Source organism: Cucumis melo, chromosome 9, assembly GCF_025177605.1.
Source record: "Cucumis melo cultivar AY chromosome 9, USDA_Cmelo_AY_1.0, whole genome shotgun sequence".
NCBI classification, from domain to species: domain Eukaryota; kingdom Viridiplantae; phylum Streptophyta; class Magnoliopsida; order Cucurbitales; family Cucurbitaceae; genus Cucumis; species Cucumis melo.
This window is the reverse complement of record NC_066865.1, coordinates 22,434,431-22,452,277: the sequence shown is the minus strand read 5'-3', so window position 1 is coordinate 22,452,277 and position 17,847 is coordinate 22,434,431. Positions and strand designations below refer to the sequence as shown.

Here is a 17,847-nt window from a genome sequence, read left to right as displayed (position 1 = left end):
TTGTTGTCAAGAGTTGTTGTACATGATTCTAATTAGTAGAATAATGATAACAAAAGATGTAGTTTAAAAGAACAATGGAGTAATTCCGATTAGAACATAAATTAGTTTAAAAAGAAACAATATTGGTAATGTAATGTGTTTCTCTTCCATTAATTTCACCCATCTGCCACATCTCCCTCTATGTCCCACTTTCTTCCTTAGCTCTCTTTCTCCTCTCTCTTTCAATTCTTTGCTGTATATATAAGTAATCCTTTCTCTTCCACCATTTTCTTTTCCTTTTTCACTTTCTTCTTCGCCATTGATTCCTATCTAATTCTTTCTCTCTCCTCTAACAGCCCCGTTTGCAACGGACACACACTCTGTCACCCATTTCTCTTAAATACCCAACTTCCCACATTTTTCCCTTTTATGCCTTTTTTCCATCTTCCTCTCCATTCCAATTGACCGGAAGCACAGATTCTCAGGATTGATTCATGAGGGTAAAACGGATTCTACAGGCAATATGAAGGTGAAGGAAATGCACCCTCTGTGTTGTATCTCCGTGGATACTTTTGGAATCGGACCATGTGGTGGTGATGGAGATAATAGTAAGTCCAAGGATGAGGCTGCTGCGGCTTTGGCTCTCTCTAGAACCAAAAGCATGCCCGCTAGTTTAGCGGCGTTTTCTGATGGATCTGATGGGAATGTCATCAAACGACCAACCGGATCCAAATCAGCTGTCGCTGGAGTTCTTCATAAGTGGACTAATTACGGTAAAGGGTGGCGATCGAGATGGTTTTTCCTTCGTAATGGGGTGTTATCTTATGCAAAGATTCGCCGACCCGAGAATCTAAACCTTCTTGCTCCATATGATGATGTTCGATTGATCGGAGAGGTTTCGAGCAATCGGATTCCCAGGGGTGATGAGAAAGGTGGAGGGAGACGAAAGCATCAGAAAGCGGTGGGAGTGGTTCATTTGAAGGTATAATAAAAACTTATGAACGAAATTGGGGATTAGGATCTCCAATTTGAAATTTTACGATCTGGGTTTCTTTTTTTCTTTTTTTCTTTTGTTATGATCTGATGATCTGAAGCAGAGCATCGAATTTGCAATGGGGTATGCTTTTTAGGTCATGAATTTGGCGCTAAAGAGAGAAGAATAGCTTACCGTTATGGGGCAACATTTACATTCGAATAACTCTTTAGCTTAATGTTTTACCCATTAATGGCATTTTAATTTTTCTTTCTCTCTGAAAATGTCTCTCTTTTCTCTCTCCCTCTGAGTCTGAGGCTGAGTCTGATTTTGCCAGATACTCAGGGGGGCATTGAAATCTGAGCAAAAAGGAAACGCGTGAACCACAGGTTTATAGCATTGTTCGTCATATTTCTTCTTGCATTTACTCTCTCTCTCTTTACTGGGTCATCCTCTGATGAACTTAATTGCAAAAATTTTCACAGTTTTCTAACTGCTTGTTCATGTCTAGTGGGTCACATCCACAGGTGGATTAATGGGTCATTTTAGTTTTGACTGAATGTTTAGGGTTAACTGATGTTTGTTTCACATTTTTCTACACTGTTTTGAATCATCAATTTTTGTTGGATTTGAAATCTCTAACCCTTTTTTTAATCTCCCTCTTCTCTTTACACTCTCTGAATTTGACCTTTTCCTTCCTTCCTTTTACTGTTTCTGAGATTGATTGCATTTCATTTCATCTCTCTAAACTCATTTTATGGATGTTTTCCAAATCTGTACTTGCCAATGCAATTACTTCAGGTTTTTTCCTTCCTTTCTTTCTTTCCTTGACGCACTGTCTTTTTATTCTTGCTTTAGCCGACAACTCAAAAAGAGAGAGAGAGAGAGAGAGAGAGAGAGAGAGAGAGAGAGAGATAACCTATTGAAGGAATAAAATTTGTGTTTATTGACACCAGTTTTTTCCTATTACTTTTATTCTCCTTTTTGGGTATGACCCATTTTTAAAGAATTTATTCTGAGCGAGTAACTATTTGGCTTACTTATGGAGTAATCAAAATGAAATCACCACCAAGAAAAGAGGAAAAAAAATGTTAACTTTTGTTTTGTACTTCCTTGCAGGCTTCAGAAGATGTTATTAGTAATCTTGTGGGTTTTGTTTTGTGAGAGGAAAAAGTAAAAGAATATAATTTATTATGGCTAGATGTAATGTGCCATTTCTAATTTCTAAAATTTGTTAACACAGATCGGATCATTTCGAGAGAGCAAGTCGGATGATAGGAGGTTTTATATATCCACTGCTACAAAGACTCTTCATTTGAGAACTAATTCAAAAAGTGATCGAGGGGCTTGGATTCAAGCATTGGCTTCCAATCGCAGCATATCTCCTCAAACATCATTGAATTATAATCTCTCTCCCGTGCCAAGTGATTTATCTGTGTCGACGGATAGACTGAAGAAGCGTTTAATTGAAGAGGGAATCAGTGAAACTCTTGTAAATGATTGCGAACAGATAATGCTCTCTGAATTCTCCGAAATTCAAGGGCAGCTTCAAGTTCTATGTGAAGAACGATATAACCTGCTCGACACAATTAGGCAGTTGGAGGTAATGTTACCTTTTGAATCCGTTTCCACATTGTTAGTATCTTGTGATTGAAGGGCGGCCATTATCTTTGTAGGCATTGTATTTATATCCACCATTATCATCTCAGGACTTCTCTTATTTGGAGCATCCTAAGGTCTAACTTGCTGGAAGGATAATAGATAGACTAACAAAAAATTGCATATTCATTTACACATCTAACTAATGCTGATATCTGGTGAAGTGATTTTTTAAGCAGATTATGACATGTAACACATGTGAATCTCGATCCGTTAATGGACTCTGTTAAGGCATCTTGATATATTTGATTCTAACATGGGAAAGGATTATGCATTACTTTTCTCCTCATTTTAAGTTTGCCGTTTTTGGCACAATGTACATAGCTTCAATGTACAGAGAGTCCAGTTAGGAAATGTTAAATCATCAATTGATAAAAAACCGAAGCTGATAAGTTGTGGTCGATTTAATTATATCAACGCTTCAATACTCCCCCTTCCTTTGGAGATTGAAATTTTGCAGAAGATCTAATGAAAGAAAATTAATGTTAATTGGGGGGAAAGGAAATTATAGGGATTTGAACACATAACCTCCTGATTCGAATGTTAACCAAGTCCAGAAATTGATTCTTAGTTTGAGTTCATATGATTCTTTTGTCTATCTACCTATTAATATGTCACTCATAAGCCTGATAGATTAGATCATTATATTCAGGCTGCTAGTTTTGAAGCTGAAGCTTCTGGAACAAATGATGGCGAATTCCAACTTGCAAAACATGATCTTTCCTCTGAAGAACATGGAAAATATAGTGGTCCTTCCTCTTCTCTTTTCTGCTCCTTATTTGATTAAATCTGCTTTTACATGTACCTTTTTTATTCTTTCTCGTCTCAGTTTGTTGTGTGTGGTTGATATAAAATAGTAAACTACATGGCAAAGCTATCAACTAGATGAAAATTGCACTGGTTAATATTTTGAAAATATAGTATTCATTTATCTTGAAAGTTATGCTGGTTGAGATTTAAAAAACTTTTAAATCTTGAAGTAGAATAAAAGAACTATTTTTTCTTCATCCCTCTCCATCTCCCTCTCTTATTTTTGGTCCTCTCTTGGTTTAAAGATGCCCCTCTTTCCAAATTTTTGTAAGAACATTCTTAGGACCAAACAGAGGAGTTTTTCTTAACCTCTTTTTTTTTTTCTTTTTTTGGGTATTTCAGCACAAGACGGAACTGTTTCTTTTAAGAGATTTATACTTTGCTGGTCTGTGTTACCTCTGTTTTTGTTAAAAATTTTAAAGAAGGGTTTGATGTCTGTTGTGATTTTAATGTAAGATGTGATTTTGGAAAATTGCGGGTTAAGTTGATAGATGTTGAGTTTACTTGTAAATTATGCATTGGTGACCATAAAAATCTGAGTTGCATACAGTGTTACAAACTTTGTGGTTATAAACTGAGATCTTGTTGGATGTGTTGTTTTGCTTGAAGATTGGTACATTATTTACTTGTATTTGGTTTGTAGAATGCAGCACCACAGAATCGGATGATATCGAGAAACAGGAGTTTGAGGAGGAGGTTTCGGACGAAGATGAAGTGTTCTTTTACGACACCAAGGATTCTTTCTCTGAAAATTCTGTCGATGATGAAGTTGATAGCAAGGCTGAAAATTGTCATTATGACAATGCTGAGACAATGACTGCTAAAATGCGGTTACAGAATAAATATTCACACATTCAAAGGCGAAAACGGCTTCCTGATCCAGTGGAGAAGGAGAAACGAGTTAGCCTTTGGTCAATGATCAAAGACAATGTGGGAAAAGATCTGACAAGAGTATGTCTCCCTGTTTACTTCAATGAACCGATATCGTCACTGCAGAAATGCTGTGAAGACATGGAGTATTCGTATCTATTAGATCAGGCATACGAGCAAGGAAAGCAGGTGAGCTTTTACAAGAAGATACAAGCTTCTTACATACCTTGCTATGCATGGAAATGAAATTAGGATTTGGGAAATTGTATTGTGGGCAGGGAAATAGTCTACAAAGGATTCTCAATGTTGCAGCATTCGCGGTTTCGGGATATGCTTCGTCCGAAGGCAGGCATTGCAAACCATTCAATCCCCTGTTGGGGGAAACTTATGAAGCCGATTTTCCAGAGAAAGGGATTCGGTTTTTCTCTGAGAAGGTGAGTAAATGGGATGAGAAATTATACTTGAGTATGTGATGAGATAATTGTAAAAGTAATTCCAAACGGATGTGTATTTATATAGGTTAGCCACCATCCAACTCTGATAGCATGCCATTGTGAAGGGAGAGGGTGGAAGTTTTGGGGAGATAGCAACCTTCAGTCCAAATTCTCAGGAAGGTCAATTCAGCTGGACCCTCTTGGAGTTCTCACACTCGAGTTTGATGATGGCGAAATCTTCCAGTGGAGCAAGGTATGTGAATTGTTAAATACCATAATTTGTTTTCCTTTTCTTGAGTATAGTTATTTACTTGGAAGTTAGCTTTGGAGAAGACATAGTGCTTCATCTCAAATAGAGAAAATAAATTACTCACTCATAACCCCCTCTGAATTCTTGGACTTTCTTGATTTCAAAAAATTAATAAGAAAAACGTAAGTTTCTATTATTTTCTTTTTTGGGTCAAGATGATCATTATCCAGTACAATATGATGTGGAAATTTAATTCTTCATAGATGATCATTATTCATTACATTTTATGATTTCTTTTAGGTAACAACGAATATTTATAATCTCATCCTCGGGAAAGTATATTGTGATCACCATGGAACGATGCACATACGTGGTAATAGGGACTATTCTTGCAACCTCAAGTTCAAAGAGCAGTCTTTTCTTGACCGAAATCCTCGTCAGGTTTGATCTAGATCATTGATGGGAGTTCTCATCCTTCTCTTCGTTCTAACGAAGAAACTAACCTCCTATATATACTACATATGTGTAGGTTCAGGGGTACGTCGAAGATGTTACCGGTGAAAAAGTAGCCACATTGTTTGGGAAGTGGGACGACAGCATGTATTACGTAAATGGCCACAATAATGTAAATTCAAAGAGTTGTGATGGCACTTTATTGTGGAAAAGCAGCGAACCACCACAGAATCTGACTCGATACAACTTGACTTCATTTGCAATCACTTTGAATGAGCTGACACCAGGTCTCAAGGTATAGTCACACATGATATGTGTTGAAAAAATCAGTCATTTAGCATATATAAGCATTTGCCTCTACCATATACATACACCCTTCTTTGTGTATCTCTAATTGTTTTGTATAGCTTTGTCTGATCCTGGATATTTGATCACGGATTAAGGAGTTGCTCCCTCCCACGGATTCTAGACTTCGACCAGATCAACGACATCTGGAAAATGGCCAGTATGATAAAGCCAATGCAGAGAAGTTACGGTTAGAACAGAGGCAAAGAATTGTATGTCAAGCTCTTCTTTTGATCTCTTGGGTTTTTCTTCGTTATCTACCGCTTCTTTTCTCTTGGTGATTCATTGTAGTTCGTCTATTTCAGTCAAGGAAGTTACAAGAAAATGGTTGGAAGCCGAGATGGTTTCAGAGAGAGGGTGAAGACGGATCCTTTCGATATGTCGGAGGGTATTGGGAAGCAAGGGAAGAGAGGAAATGGGATGATTGTGCAGATATATTTGGGGAATTGAACGAGGAGGTTACGGAGAATTAGAAGAATGATAATCAGGATTCAGGTCAGTGTTTTTCTTTCTTAAAGTTAAGAACGTCATAACAAGATTTCCTTCTGTAAGTAACATGGTACAAAATTGTCAAGGCAGTTAACTTGTAGATGAAGTATAAAGGAAAAAGGAAAAAAGAAAAAGAAAAAAAAAATGCAGTTTACAAAAGCCATAAATCGGGTTCTAGTTAAAGTCATTCCAAACAAACTCTTGGTATACTTTTTCTCGTTCTCAAATTTTCAAACTGCATAATAACATTCTCTTAACTTTGAATTTTCTGTCTCTTTTTGTTTTGGTTTGAAAAAATAAAGTAAACATTTGATATCTGCCTTTAATTTCTTATTATTGGAAAATTAAATTACACAGGAATATCAAATAATGATTCTCTTATTTAAGTTATAAATCTACCATACACATTCATTTGTAAAGTTTTCCAAGCTTATTATTATATTTGGATTAAATTTTAAGTTTTGTGTTTGAACTTTTTGAAGTTGGTCTGAATTTCAAAATGTTTAAAAGATCCTTTATTTTTTAATTTTGTATTCAATAAACATATTTAAAAGAGTCGAAAAAGTTCATAAACTTTAAATTTAGTATTCAATAAATACCTAAAAGTTCAAGAGAAAAATATAATTTCTCGTTGGAGGGGAAAAACAAAATCATATTGAAGATAAAAACTTGAGAGAACAAAACCGCTATTAACCATCAGATGAGTTGACCTAGTCATTATTGGAACTAAAAATGAAAAAAGGACTTAGTTGTTATTGAAACTAAAAATGAGAAAGGACTTAGTATGAAAAAGATAGGTTCAGCCCTAAGAAATATACCAAATACAAGACACGGATGTGACATAGACCCATCGACACATCAACACATCATGACGAACATTGCTCAAAATTTATTATTATTCTCATACATACATATATGTCTTAGTATATTCGAAATTCTCAATGACTTTGTGCAACTAGTTTCTAATACATCTATTTTGCACTAATAAATGTTCGATATGTGTCTAATTAATATGCATCCGACACAAACAACACTAGCCAAACTAAAGTGTTTGTACATTTTAGATTCAAACTATGATGGTTACACGTTTAAGTTTTAAATCCTTGGAATTCATGTACACATACATGTATTAAAAATTCTTGGTTATTGAAGAGTTGGTTGTGAGATTAGTCAAAGACCCTTAAGTTGGCTCACACACGAGTACATTTAAGAAAATGAAATAGTTATTAAACATGTTTAAATGTAGGTTTGATGCAACTTTGCAGATGTAAGGGAGGTATGATAAATGAAGATCCTCGAAACCGATCAATGGAACGACGAGGAGTTGTGGCCGATTGGAATGGGAAGAAGATTTATGATCTACACAATCTCAAGGAAAGTGATATAGTGATATCTATCTATGGCCATTTTTTTTTGCTTACTTTGAAGGTTTACTATTTGGGATTAGGTCATAGATAGCTTGACAAGGTGTTGTCGTAATCTCTTCCAAATGTAAAGGGGAGAATAGTTGATGTAGTATTATTGCTTCCTCACTTCTCATCTGAATCTTAATTTTTCCCCCCAAAGCCCAATAAACTATTGCTTATTCTTCTATATCATTCATTTCTTCTGCTTCCATTAAAAGTAATTAAGCATTGTAATACCTAAGGCACCAAGCTCTCTTTGGAAACTATGGTAATATGCAAAACTTATAATTTGACCACCCGTTTGAACATACGATTGAACTTTTCGTACATTTTTTCTTGCTTTCATTTAGACGGCACCTTCCTCTCTTTGAAAAGAAGGTTAGTTTGAACTATATTCACATTAACTATAATATAGAAAGTCAATCACTCTTTAAAGTTTTCATATTTTATAACCAATATACTTTTATAAACTCGTTCAAATAGTTTTTTGTTTCGATCCATTCTGACCAAGATCGAGACTGACGAAAACTGTTTTTAATTTTATGCCACCGATTAATTTTTATTATACCCTAATTATTACTTAAATCAGTATTTTAGAAACTCCATCTTGACTTGTTCAACAACTTTATGCTCTCAAAATATATCTGCTTTACGTATTTTGGTGTTTCATTCAACACATTTTTTTACGCACATGAAAAACAATATTTATCTCAATCATGTCTTCATTAAAGATGTTTGGTTTTCGACATCCATCCTCTTGGTTTTGAAAAATATATTTCATGCTATCTTTTATGTAGTCTCAACCTAAATTAACGACACACATAAATCTTGACCAATATTCATGTGTATATTGCACCTAGATGGCTTAAAAGAATTAAATATCGAATGAGATATTCACATTTTAAATTGAATTGAGAGACATGATTCTCCTTAGAATTCTAATAGTTTTATTCGGGATACCTTGCATGCGTATTTGTTTGTTCCGGTGGCAAATGGAAGAAGAAGGAGAAAGAACACGTAGGGGCAATCGAGATGAATCAATGAGGATTTTTTTGGGCAACTATATAGAAGTGAGAAATTATACTAAGTTTGAGTTAGGAATAAGATGTTTGTATAATGTTTGTTTGAATGTCTCTCCTTTTGTGATCAGTAATATAAGGTCGTAATATAAGGAAGACCTCTATCTTGCTCAATTGGTTGCCTATGTCTTATATGACACTTTTAAGGTCTAAGTTGTCAATGGCAGTGTAGAGCAGTCAGACTATGATACCTTCATTTTCCAAATCCCAATGGCCTAGAATGTATACCATCATTTTCCTTCCATTTTATTTTAATTCATGAATGTGATATTAGGCTGAGTGACGTTCCTTTGAGTCCATTATATGATAATGTGGTCCAATATTCGATTTCGGTGAAGATAGATATGAGTTTGTTTTATAGTATAGAGTTAATTCTTTGATGTAGACATGTCAAGATTTCGATGATGATGTTAGTGTAGAGGATGTGAATATCTCTGAGATAGATATTAATGTCGGTCATGGTTACTCACTCAATGATCAATATTTGATGACCATAAAAATAGAATCAACCTTCGACAATCATAGAGTGATAAGTAACTCGAAAATTAACAATGAACGTCATGTTGATTCTATAACAAGTGATGAACTAATCACCAATTTAGGAACAGAAATGTGGGTCACAAGAATTGATCAATGGTCTATTTGGGCTTTGGAAAGATTATGGTTTGGGCCAAAAGCCCAACCCAACCTCCTCATCCTTGGCTTCAGCCATCATGAGCTAGGATAACGCCGAAGTCGACCTTCTCCGTTTGATGAATGAAGCTTCCTATAAGCTACTTTGGATGGGTCTTGAGAAAATGATGGTTTTGGTTAAAAGCCTAAACCAACCTCCTAAACTCATCCTTTGTCGAGGTCAAGAATCAAAATTTAATGAACAAGGCACGTCAAATGCACACCCTGGATTCACTTAGTTTGAAAGATAACCTATCTTATCTATGATTTAGAAAGAACACATGTCGTAATCCAATCCCCAATTAGATAAATCCTACATCAAATCCCCTATAAAATACACCATTATGGTTTCATATATGAGTCAACGAAAGCCTATTTTTTCTTTGTTTTGTTGGTCCTTTCTTCCCTAAATTACAAATTTACCATTGTTGTCACGTATCAAGTGCATTTTTTTTTGATGAAAATTGAACATCAATTGTTGTATTAAAAAAATTAATGATAAACAAAGTTAAATTTTGAAACTTGTGATACCATAAACCACCCTTTATAAAAAAAAAATGAAATTAAAAGAGATTAACTAACACATAGATGATTCCATTCAATCTGTAGTGTTCCCTGGCAGTGCTACAAAAAATAAGATATCCTATGCATTATTTATGTGCCATTGATTCTCTCTCTTTAAAATTAAAATCATCAAATTAAACCAAATTATATATAAATATAAATGTATATGTTTATTGGTCTGTTCTGTCCATTTAATGTAATGTAAGATAGAGGTAATTTGGTTTCAAGTTTGCTTCAGATTGGGACAACAGCATGAGATTCACAAGATTCCAAAACAAAATAATTATCATTGTTTAAGCTTAAATTCCCAAAAACAAAAAAAAAAAAAAAAATTATACCTAAATAGTCATTAAACGTTGTCTAAATTATTATTGGACGCAACCTTAATTATAAGACGAGTTGATATAACTCAAAAACAACTCATCATAAAACTAAACTAAATGTTTTTAGTTTTCTTCTATAAGAAAAAAAAATCTGAAGTTTAAATTTAGTTTGAAACCATTTGATTTCAACTTTTAATTTTTTTTAAATTAATAAGCTTATAATCTTTGAAAATTAAATTTTTTTTTTTTAATTTTTCAAGAAAGAATTTAGATACTTAATATTTAATCAAATGCTACCTAAAAAGTACAAAAATTATTTAACCATTTTGAGTCTGACTTTTAAAAATCAATGAATTTAGTAATTAAAAACTTAAAAATTCAAAAAGATCAACCTTTCTATCTCTTACTTTAAGATTTAATACTCTAAATTATAGTAAATAAACGAAATATAACAAAAAAAAAAAAACTACAAATATAACAAATTTTTAGATTCAATGATGTATATTTCTATTACTTTGCTAATATAAATATTTTCAATATTTTCTCATTTACAATATTTTTCTTATATAAATGGGGTATTTTCAAATATAGTATAATGAATCAAAACATTTACAAAATACAGTAATCTTTCAGATTCTATCAATGATAGATACCGATAGACTTCTATCAATGTTTATCAATGCATTTAATATATATTAATAGACTTCTATTAGCATCTATCAATGCTTATCGTTGATAAAATATGATATTTTGCTGTATTTTGTAAATATTTTAAGTAATTTTGCCATTTTTAATGTATAAATCATTAACAAACAAACCCTATTTTTAAAATAATAATAATAATAAAAAAAAAACAAATAGTATAAGTTTAGTTTTATAACCAATTTCAGAAAGGAATTTTTGTTTTTGTTTTAAAATTTGAAATGTGAATCCCATATATATATATACATTTTTGCTCAAATTTTGAATTTTTGTTCATGAATAATTGTGTGAGGGCTAACTGGGTAAGGATGTATTCCAATTTCAACTCTCCTCAATACAAAAATTTTAAACAAATAAATTAAATTATATATATATATATATATATATATATATATATATATATATATATATATATATATATATATAATGAAAATGGGTGTGGGGAGGAATCTGCCTCTTCTTAAGAGGTGCATTAAAATAGCAAACCAAAAGCAGATACTTCTTCCCCTAGTTGGAGATTCTATCAAAACTTAATATATCCTTATTACTATTACAAGATAATTATATATAAATATATATATCTTATATTATGATTAGATAATTATTGAGAGGCCAAAGAGAATGAGATCCACATTATAAGGAATTGCAAATAATTCTCTTTCTCTTTCTCCTTCGGTATCTCACTTTGATTCATGTGGATCTTCCAATTTTGATCTTTTCGATCCCTTTCTACTCATTTCTATACAGATTATAATATTGGAGAATTGCTTTCTTTGTTGATTCCCAATAGGATTTTCACATGGGGTCTCATTATTTTCATGTCTGTTTTATTCATTTGATCTTCAAATCATAATATATGTTTTCACAACTTCTCCTCTCGATAATATTGAGTTTGATTATCTCGATCATTAATGTAACTATGAATCTTTAAAGTGAATCTAATTAACGTAGTTTAAAAGTAATCTAACATGTTTTATTGAACTTTATTCATTCTAGCAAGAACGTTCTATTTAAGTGTTTTATTTTGAAAATAAGTTATTTTAAAAAATATTGTAATGTTTGGTAACCATTCAAAATAGTTTTTGAAACACTTTTAAGTTGAAAAACTTTTCAAAAGAATTTAAATAAAAATAATTTTTTTCTTTAGAAAAAAACATTTTTTCTCTAATCAATTCTCATCCTTAGTTTATATTTTTGTTGAGATGTTAAAAGTTTCACATTGAAAAACCAGGGAAACTCACACTCCTTATAAAGTAGATGAACTACTCTTCTTATAGTCAATTGATTTTGAGATAGAATTTCATACTATCGAACAATCTTTTAAAAAGATATCCTAATATGTAGCAAATGAACTACAAGTATGAAAAAGTATCACTGATAGATGTTGATAAACATTGATTAATATCACTACTATCATCTATAACTAATTGTTGTTGATAGATACAGATAGATTGTTATGAAATTTTGTTATATTTCGAAATATTTTCAACAATTTTACCATTTATAATAATTTTATAAAATAATTACATAGTTACTCTATGATATAAACATAAAACTAATAGAGTTCATTTACTCTTTTTTTTTTTTTTGTTTTTTTTAAGCTAATAGAGTTGATTAACGTATTTAATATAATATATGCATAGGTACACAAATTCGAAACTTTTGAGATTTTCTATAACTTCTTTTTAAAGGGAACAATTAAAAGCACTTCATGGAGAATAAGTAGAAAAAAAAAGAAGAAGTATTTTTTAGATAAACATATAGCCCTAAAAGTTCAAACCTATACGATTATTATACGTATGATTTCAACTTTATATTCACTTACCAAATTAGCTTGTTTAGATACTGACGATTTCTCTTTAGATTCACTTGTTATTTTCTTTGTTGAGAAAGAGTAGATAACCAAAAAATTTAGATTATCTTAAAAATGTATATTATTTAACTTTTTTAGAAAAAATATAAACTTGAATTTGAATATCTTTCTATGAAAAAAGTAAAACTACAATATAACTAACTTAAAAGAGTGAAATATACTATGCATTTTAAATTATAAATAAAGTGAGAATTAGAAGCTAGATGGTTGTTCATATTATGATATATGATTAAATTTACTTTTACCATTTAATTAAGCTTTTAAGTCTATAGATGATTTAAAATGATACTAAAGTAAGTGATATAGAAAGATCATGTGTCCCTAAGTTCTTGTAATATTATTTTCTTTTTATTTAATACATATTGATTAACCAATTCAAGAAAGATAAAAGGAAGTAACATGATCCAAACTTTTTGTATTATATTTGAGAACTTCCAAAAGCGATTCTCACTTTTTTCCTTTGGCCTTTTGGTACATCAAAACTTTACATATATGAACTTTACACATTATTAAAAAGCAAAGGGTACCACCCCATTCAAAAGGGCTTCTAAAACTTGTATGCTTAAAACAAAAAATCCACACACAAATTAAACAAAGTGAGAGAGAAAAGTGACAATATTTATATTATGTGTGCATGGAGATTTTCAGTGGACAGTTGGCCCACAGTCCTCCAATTCAATCCCTTCATCAGCCAACCTCTTTTCCTTGTACACATACCACTTAGCACAAACCAAAAACACCATCAAATTCAACACACTTAAGACTGCCAATAGCCAATAGAAATCATAAAGCTTCCCTTCATTGAGATTATCTGGTATCCATGGCTTCCCATGCTCAGTCACTTTCCCCACAATTGTAACTAGCAATGAGCTAAAGAAAAACCCCAAAGCAAGTGTGCTTAAAAACAACCCTGTGCTCATTGTCTTCATCCCTTTAGGGCATTCTCTTAAGAAGAAATCCAATTGTCCCATGTACGTAAACGCCTCGCCTGCATGGCCAAAACAAAAGTTTTACATTCTAACTTTTTATATATGTTTTTTTGAATTTACAATGAATTTAAAGACGGATGTGAATTGTCTTTTTACCTGATCCTACTAATAAAAACTGCGGAGCCAACCAAAACACGCTCAATGGCACCTCTGCAGTTGGTTTGTACGTCAACCCGTTTTCTTCTACCACCTTCAATCGTTTTATTTCGGTTAGTGCCGCAGCAATCATGGCTATTATCGATAGAACCAAGCCGACCCCCACACGTTGGAGTGGGCTTAGGCCTTGTGGGTTCTTCAAAATTCTGGATGCTATTGGGACGATGAAACGGTCGTAGATGGGGACTGTTAAGAGAATGCTGGCGACGAAGAAGACGGTGAGGGAGGCAGCCGGAATTTCGAAGGATTTTCCCATGTGTCGGTTCATTGTGGAGGCTTGTGACACAGAGAATGTTGTCATTTGGGCATAGACTGTCCAAAAAATAATGGTGGTTGCCCAAATGGGTAGCATCCGAAGCACCAATTTTACTTCCTCAATGTCTGTTAGGGTTGATATTTTCCACTTGTTTACTACATTGCCAACTACTTCTTCATCCTTGATTGCTGCCTTGTCCAAAAATCTACACCAAAAACCAAAATACATTCACTTAAAAAAAAAAAAAACTTTTTTCGATGGACTTTCAACTTGAATTGTACCAAAGTTGAAATTCTTTTTCAATACCATGGTGACATGCTATATCACTTAACAATGAATCTATCAACAATAGGGTTTATCACCGATAAATTTTTTATATTTTCAATAGTTTAAAAATGTTTCTATACACTAAATTATTAACCCTAAAAATACTATGCATGTTACAATTATCCAAAAATAGTAGTCTCTTAGTATATATATAAAAGTTGATCATGTGATAAAAACTTCACTAATCTTATCCAAAATTGACTAAATGATTCTTAGAGCTTGAAGTAAAGTTTGAAACTCTTTTTAAAATGAGAGCCAAAAGACATAGAAGGAAGTGCGGAGAGAATCTGAATTAAATATTATGGAAGACTTCAAAGCACAAGATTAAGATTTAGTATTAATAGTAATAATTAAAAGTTAATGGTTTTCTTTTTCTTGGAGAAACAAAGCTAGAGATAGGTCGACAAGCAATGTGAGAGAGTATAAACTTTGGAGACAAAGGCCATTTGATTTACTTGGATTGTTTTTCACACAACTTGCAGAGCCAATCAATCGAGTTTTATATATGAAAAATTCTATATATATAGAATTCATATAATATATATTCATAAAATAGAATAATAATAATAAAAAAAATTGTCGGCTAGGATGTTTAATAAGAGTTGGGTGATTGTGTCCTAACTTTATAATGATTTAATAATGAATAAAATTATTCCAATTTCTTGTCTATAAATTGAGAAAAACAAATATAATAACCTTCAATTATGGCTAACTTCCAAGTGTAGAAAATGTTTTTTGTCTTATGCTTGTCTTTTTCTCTGTTTATTCTACTTCCAAGTGTAGAAAAAAACTAATTAAAGGGCATATAATTGATGGCCAAAAGTAGAATTTGGGATCGTTTTTCTTGGCCTATGTGGTAGGATTACATATTGAAAATGTTCACACCTAGGTAATAATTAAAAGAAAATGATTCAAACCTTTAACTTTTAGGTTGATAATATATATGTTTATGTCAGTTAAACTATGTTTAATACTTTATACCGATTAAACTCGTAGGAATATATAAAATTTCAATTTTTTGAAATAGGTCTGATTCAATAATGTTTCTTTAGAATTTTTGAAGATTAATTTTCTATATATGGGAAATAATTAAAAAATATTATCCTTTTAATTTTTAATTTTTGGTTGATTTACGTTGGAAAAATAAAAATAATTTAACTAGTTAAAACATGAGTAGCACAAACCTAAATTGTTTGGTGCGAGGTAGCTTCTGCTTCTTCTTTCCGGATCCATCAACAGCATCTTCAATTTGGTACAAGGAAAATGGATCGGAGGGCAAATCCAACTTTCTCTTTCTCCACGCCGCGTAAATCACGGCGGCGATTTGCGTTAACGGGCTACCGACCAATTTCTTGAACCGGTATTTACGAGTACCCAACAAGAAAACAACCAATCCCATCACAATGGCACAGGCACATATTCCATAGCCCCATTGCCTGCCCCAATTGTCTTGAATGTAAACAAGGATTGTCACAGCTCCAAGTGACCCAATGCTAATAAGGAAGAAGAACCAATTGAAGAAGTTGGACATCTTCACTCTCTCCTCTTTGTCCGAGTCGTCAAATTGATCGGAACCAAAGCCCGACACACTCGATTTTAGGCCGCCGGTGCCGAGCGCGGTCAAGTATAGAGCTGTGTGGAGAACTGCCAGCTGCTTGCTGTCTGCCATAATGCATGGAGTGGTTGAAACTCCCGGTGAACATTTTGGAGGTCGGAGACTTGGAATTATGGTGGAGATTGTTAAGAGAGTTACACCCTAATTAATCAAAAAAAAAAAAAAAATTTTAAAATATGTTTACCACTTTTAAACCTAAAAATCTTAAAAAATAATTAAATTACAAAGTAACACTCTAATCCAATAAAAATAATATAATCTTACTGTTGCTTGAACGGTTGCAAAAATCGAAATCGTCAGATACCTTTCACAAGAAGAAAAAAACCAATCAGAATAATCATCAAAGTGATTTCTACCTTAAAAAAACCCTTAAACTCAAAAGTCCAAAATTTTGTTTAAATTTATAGTAATTATCAAGTTTTTAGTTTTTGAAATTAAATGGAATAATTACTTCTACTTCTCCACTTGTTGCTAACTAAAAAATAGTTTTTAATTTTCTTTTTTGAAATTTAACTTAAAAAAAGAAAAATAGTTACAAAATTCTAAGACACGTTGACCAACTTTGAAATCTTACCTCTACATCATTTTTAACTAAAAAAGGAAAATTTTCACTATAATTAGTATAGCCATATTGAAAATCTATACCCTATTTAAAATTTTTTAATAAAATAATAATAAAAAAATAATATCTTTTTTCAAAGTATAAGGCGAAATTTACAATTAAAATGTGAAAAAGAAAAATAAAAAATACTAATACTGTTTATTAATTACCGGCCGAGAAAAGTGTCGGCGACAAAACCACCAAACAGACATAGCATAAAGGAGGTTCCGAGGAAGTTGGTGACATTGTTGGCTGCAGTAGCATTTCCCAGATGCATTGTTTCCGTCAAATACGTCACCAAGTTCACTGCAATCCCAAGCGTTGTAAGCCTCTCCACCGCTTCCGGTCCTGTACACAATAATTATATTCCCGTTTTACAAATCACTCAGCTCAAAAGCTTAAGTTCGATACGTTAAACAGAAGAAAAAAAAACAAAATATTGACCTAAAATCATGGCCGCAGCGACCCAGCCACCGGTTTTGGACTTGATGGCGGGTTTTCCGGTGTAGTCCCAAGCATCTGGGAGAGTTTTTTCTTGAATTGTTTCTGGGAGAACACTACTCATGGTGAAGCTTATGAGCTCAAGAAATGACAATAATTAAGAAGAAGAAAGGAAGAAGAAATTGATATGGATTAATGTATGTGGCGCAATGGATGAAGATTCTACAAGGACTTTGGAGGGTTTTTATAGTGAGAACTTCAAACGCTGACGTTTTTATTAGGAAATATTCTATTCTTATTCTATTGTTTGTTATTATATATATATATATATATATATATATATATATATATATATTTATATATATATGAATATTTTCATTGTGTTTGAAGTTTTCAAAATTTTCAAAAATTTGTATTGATTTTTGTGTTTAATTAATGATAATTTTGAGGTTTTTGTGTGGGGTTTATACTTTATATGGCTGTTTATTCCAATGAAACAAAAAAGAATTATGATAGACATCTTAGCTTGTGATATATGGATATTGGGAAACAATGTAGTTTTGTTTGAGTATATTCATTTA

The 17,847-nt window shown here is 32.3% G+C and overlaps 2 protein-coding genes across 5 annotated transcripts; one reads left to right on the top strand and one right to left on the bottom strand.

The window, feature by feature from the left end:
* The first annotated feature begins 219 nt into the window (after window positions 1–219).
* On the top strand, window positions 220–7,855 carry LOC103482633 (oxysterol-binding protein-related protein 2B-like). 4 transcript variants are annotated; one of them, XM_051089834.1, is made up of 12 exons: window positions 812–961; window positions 1,290–1,341; window positions 2,196–2,555; window positions 3,264–3,360; window positions 4,065–4,480; window positions 4,570–4,725; window positions 4,811–4,978; window positions 5,276–5,416; window positions 5,505–5,723; window positions 5,872–5,985; window positions 6,079–6,268; window positions 7,528–7,855. In XM_051089834.1, the coding sequence occupies exons 3-11, from the start codon at window positions 2,466–2,468 to the stop codon at window positions 6,244–6,246; spliced, it is 1,569 nt and encodes a 522-aa protein (XP_050945791.1). In that variant the 5' UTR covers window positions 812–961; window positions 1,290–1,341; window positions 2,196–2,465; the 3' UTR covers window positions 6,247–6,268; window positions 7,528–7,855. The 4 variants fall into 4 exon arrangements, 3 of the variants coding, with proteins under 3 accessions (XP_008437117.1, XP_008437116.1, XP_050945791.1); XM_008438895.3 differs by lacking the exon at window positions 1,290–1,341 and having other exon boundaries at window positions 220–961; window positions 7,509–7,855; XM_008438894.3 differs by lacking the exon at window positions 1,290–1,341 and having other exon boundaries at window positions 221–961.
* A 5,426-nt stretch (window positions 7,856–13,281) lies between these two features.
* On the bottom strand, window positions 13,282–17,471 carry LOC103482632 (protein NRT1/ PTR FAMILY 6.3-like). Its single transcript, XM_008438893.3, has 6 exons — window positions 17,270–17,471; window positions 16,996–17,173; window positions 16,489–16,528; window positions 15,794–16,365; window positions 13,967–14,487; window positions 13,282–13,869 (listed from the first exon to the last, which is right to left on the bottom strand). The coding sequence occupies exons 1-6, from the start codon at window positions 17,388–17,390 to the stop codon at window positions 13,526–13,528; spliced, it is 1,776 nt and encodes a 591-aa protein (XP_008437115.2). The 5' UTR covers window positions 17,391–17,471; the 3' UTR covers window positions 13,282–13,525.
* Between the last annotated feature and the right edge of the window lie 376 nt (window positions 17,472–17,847).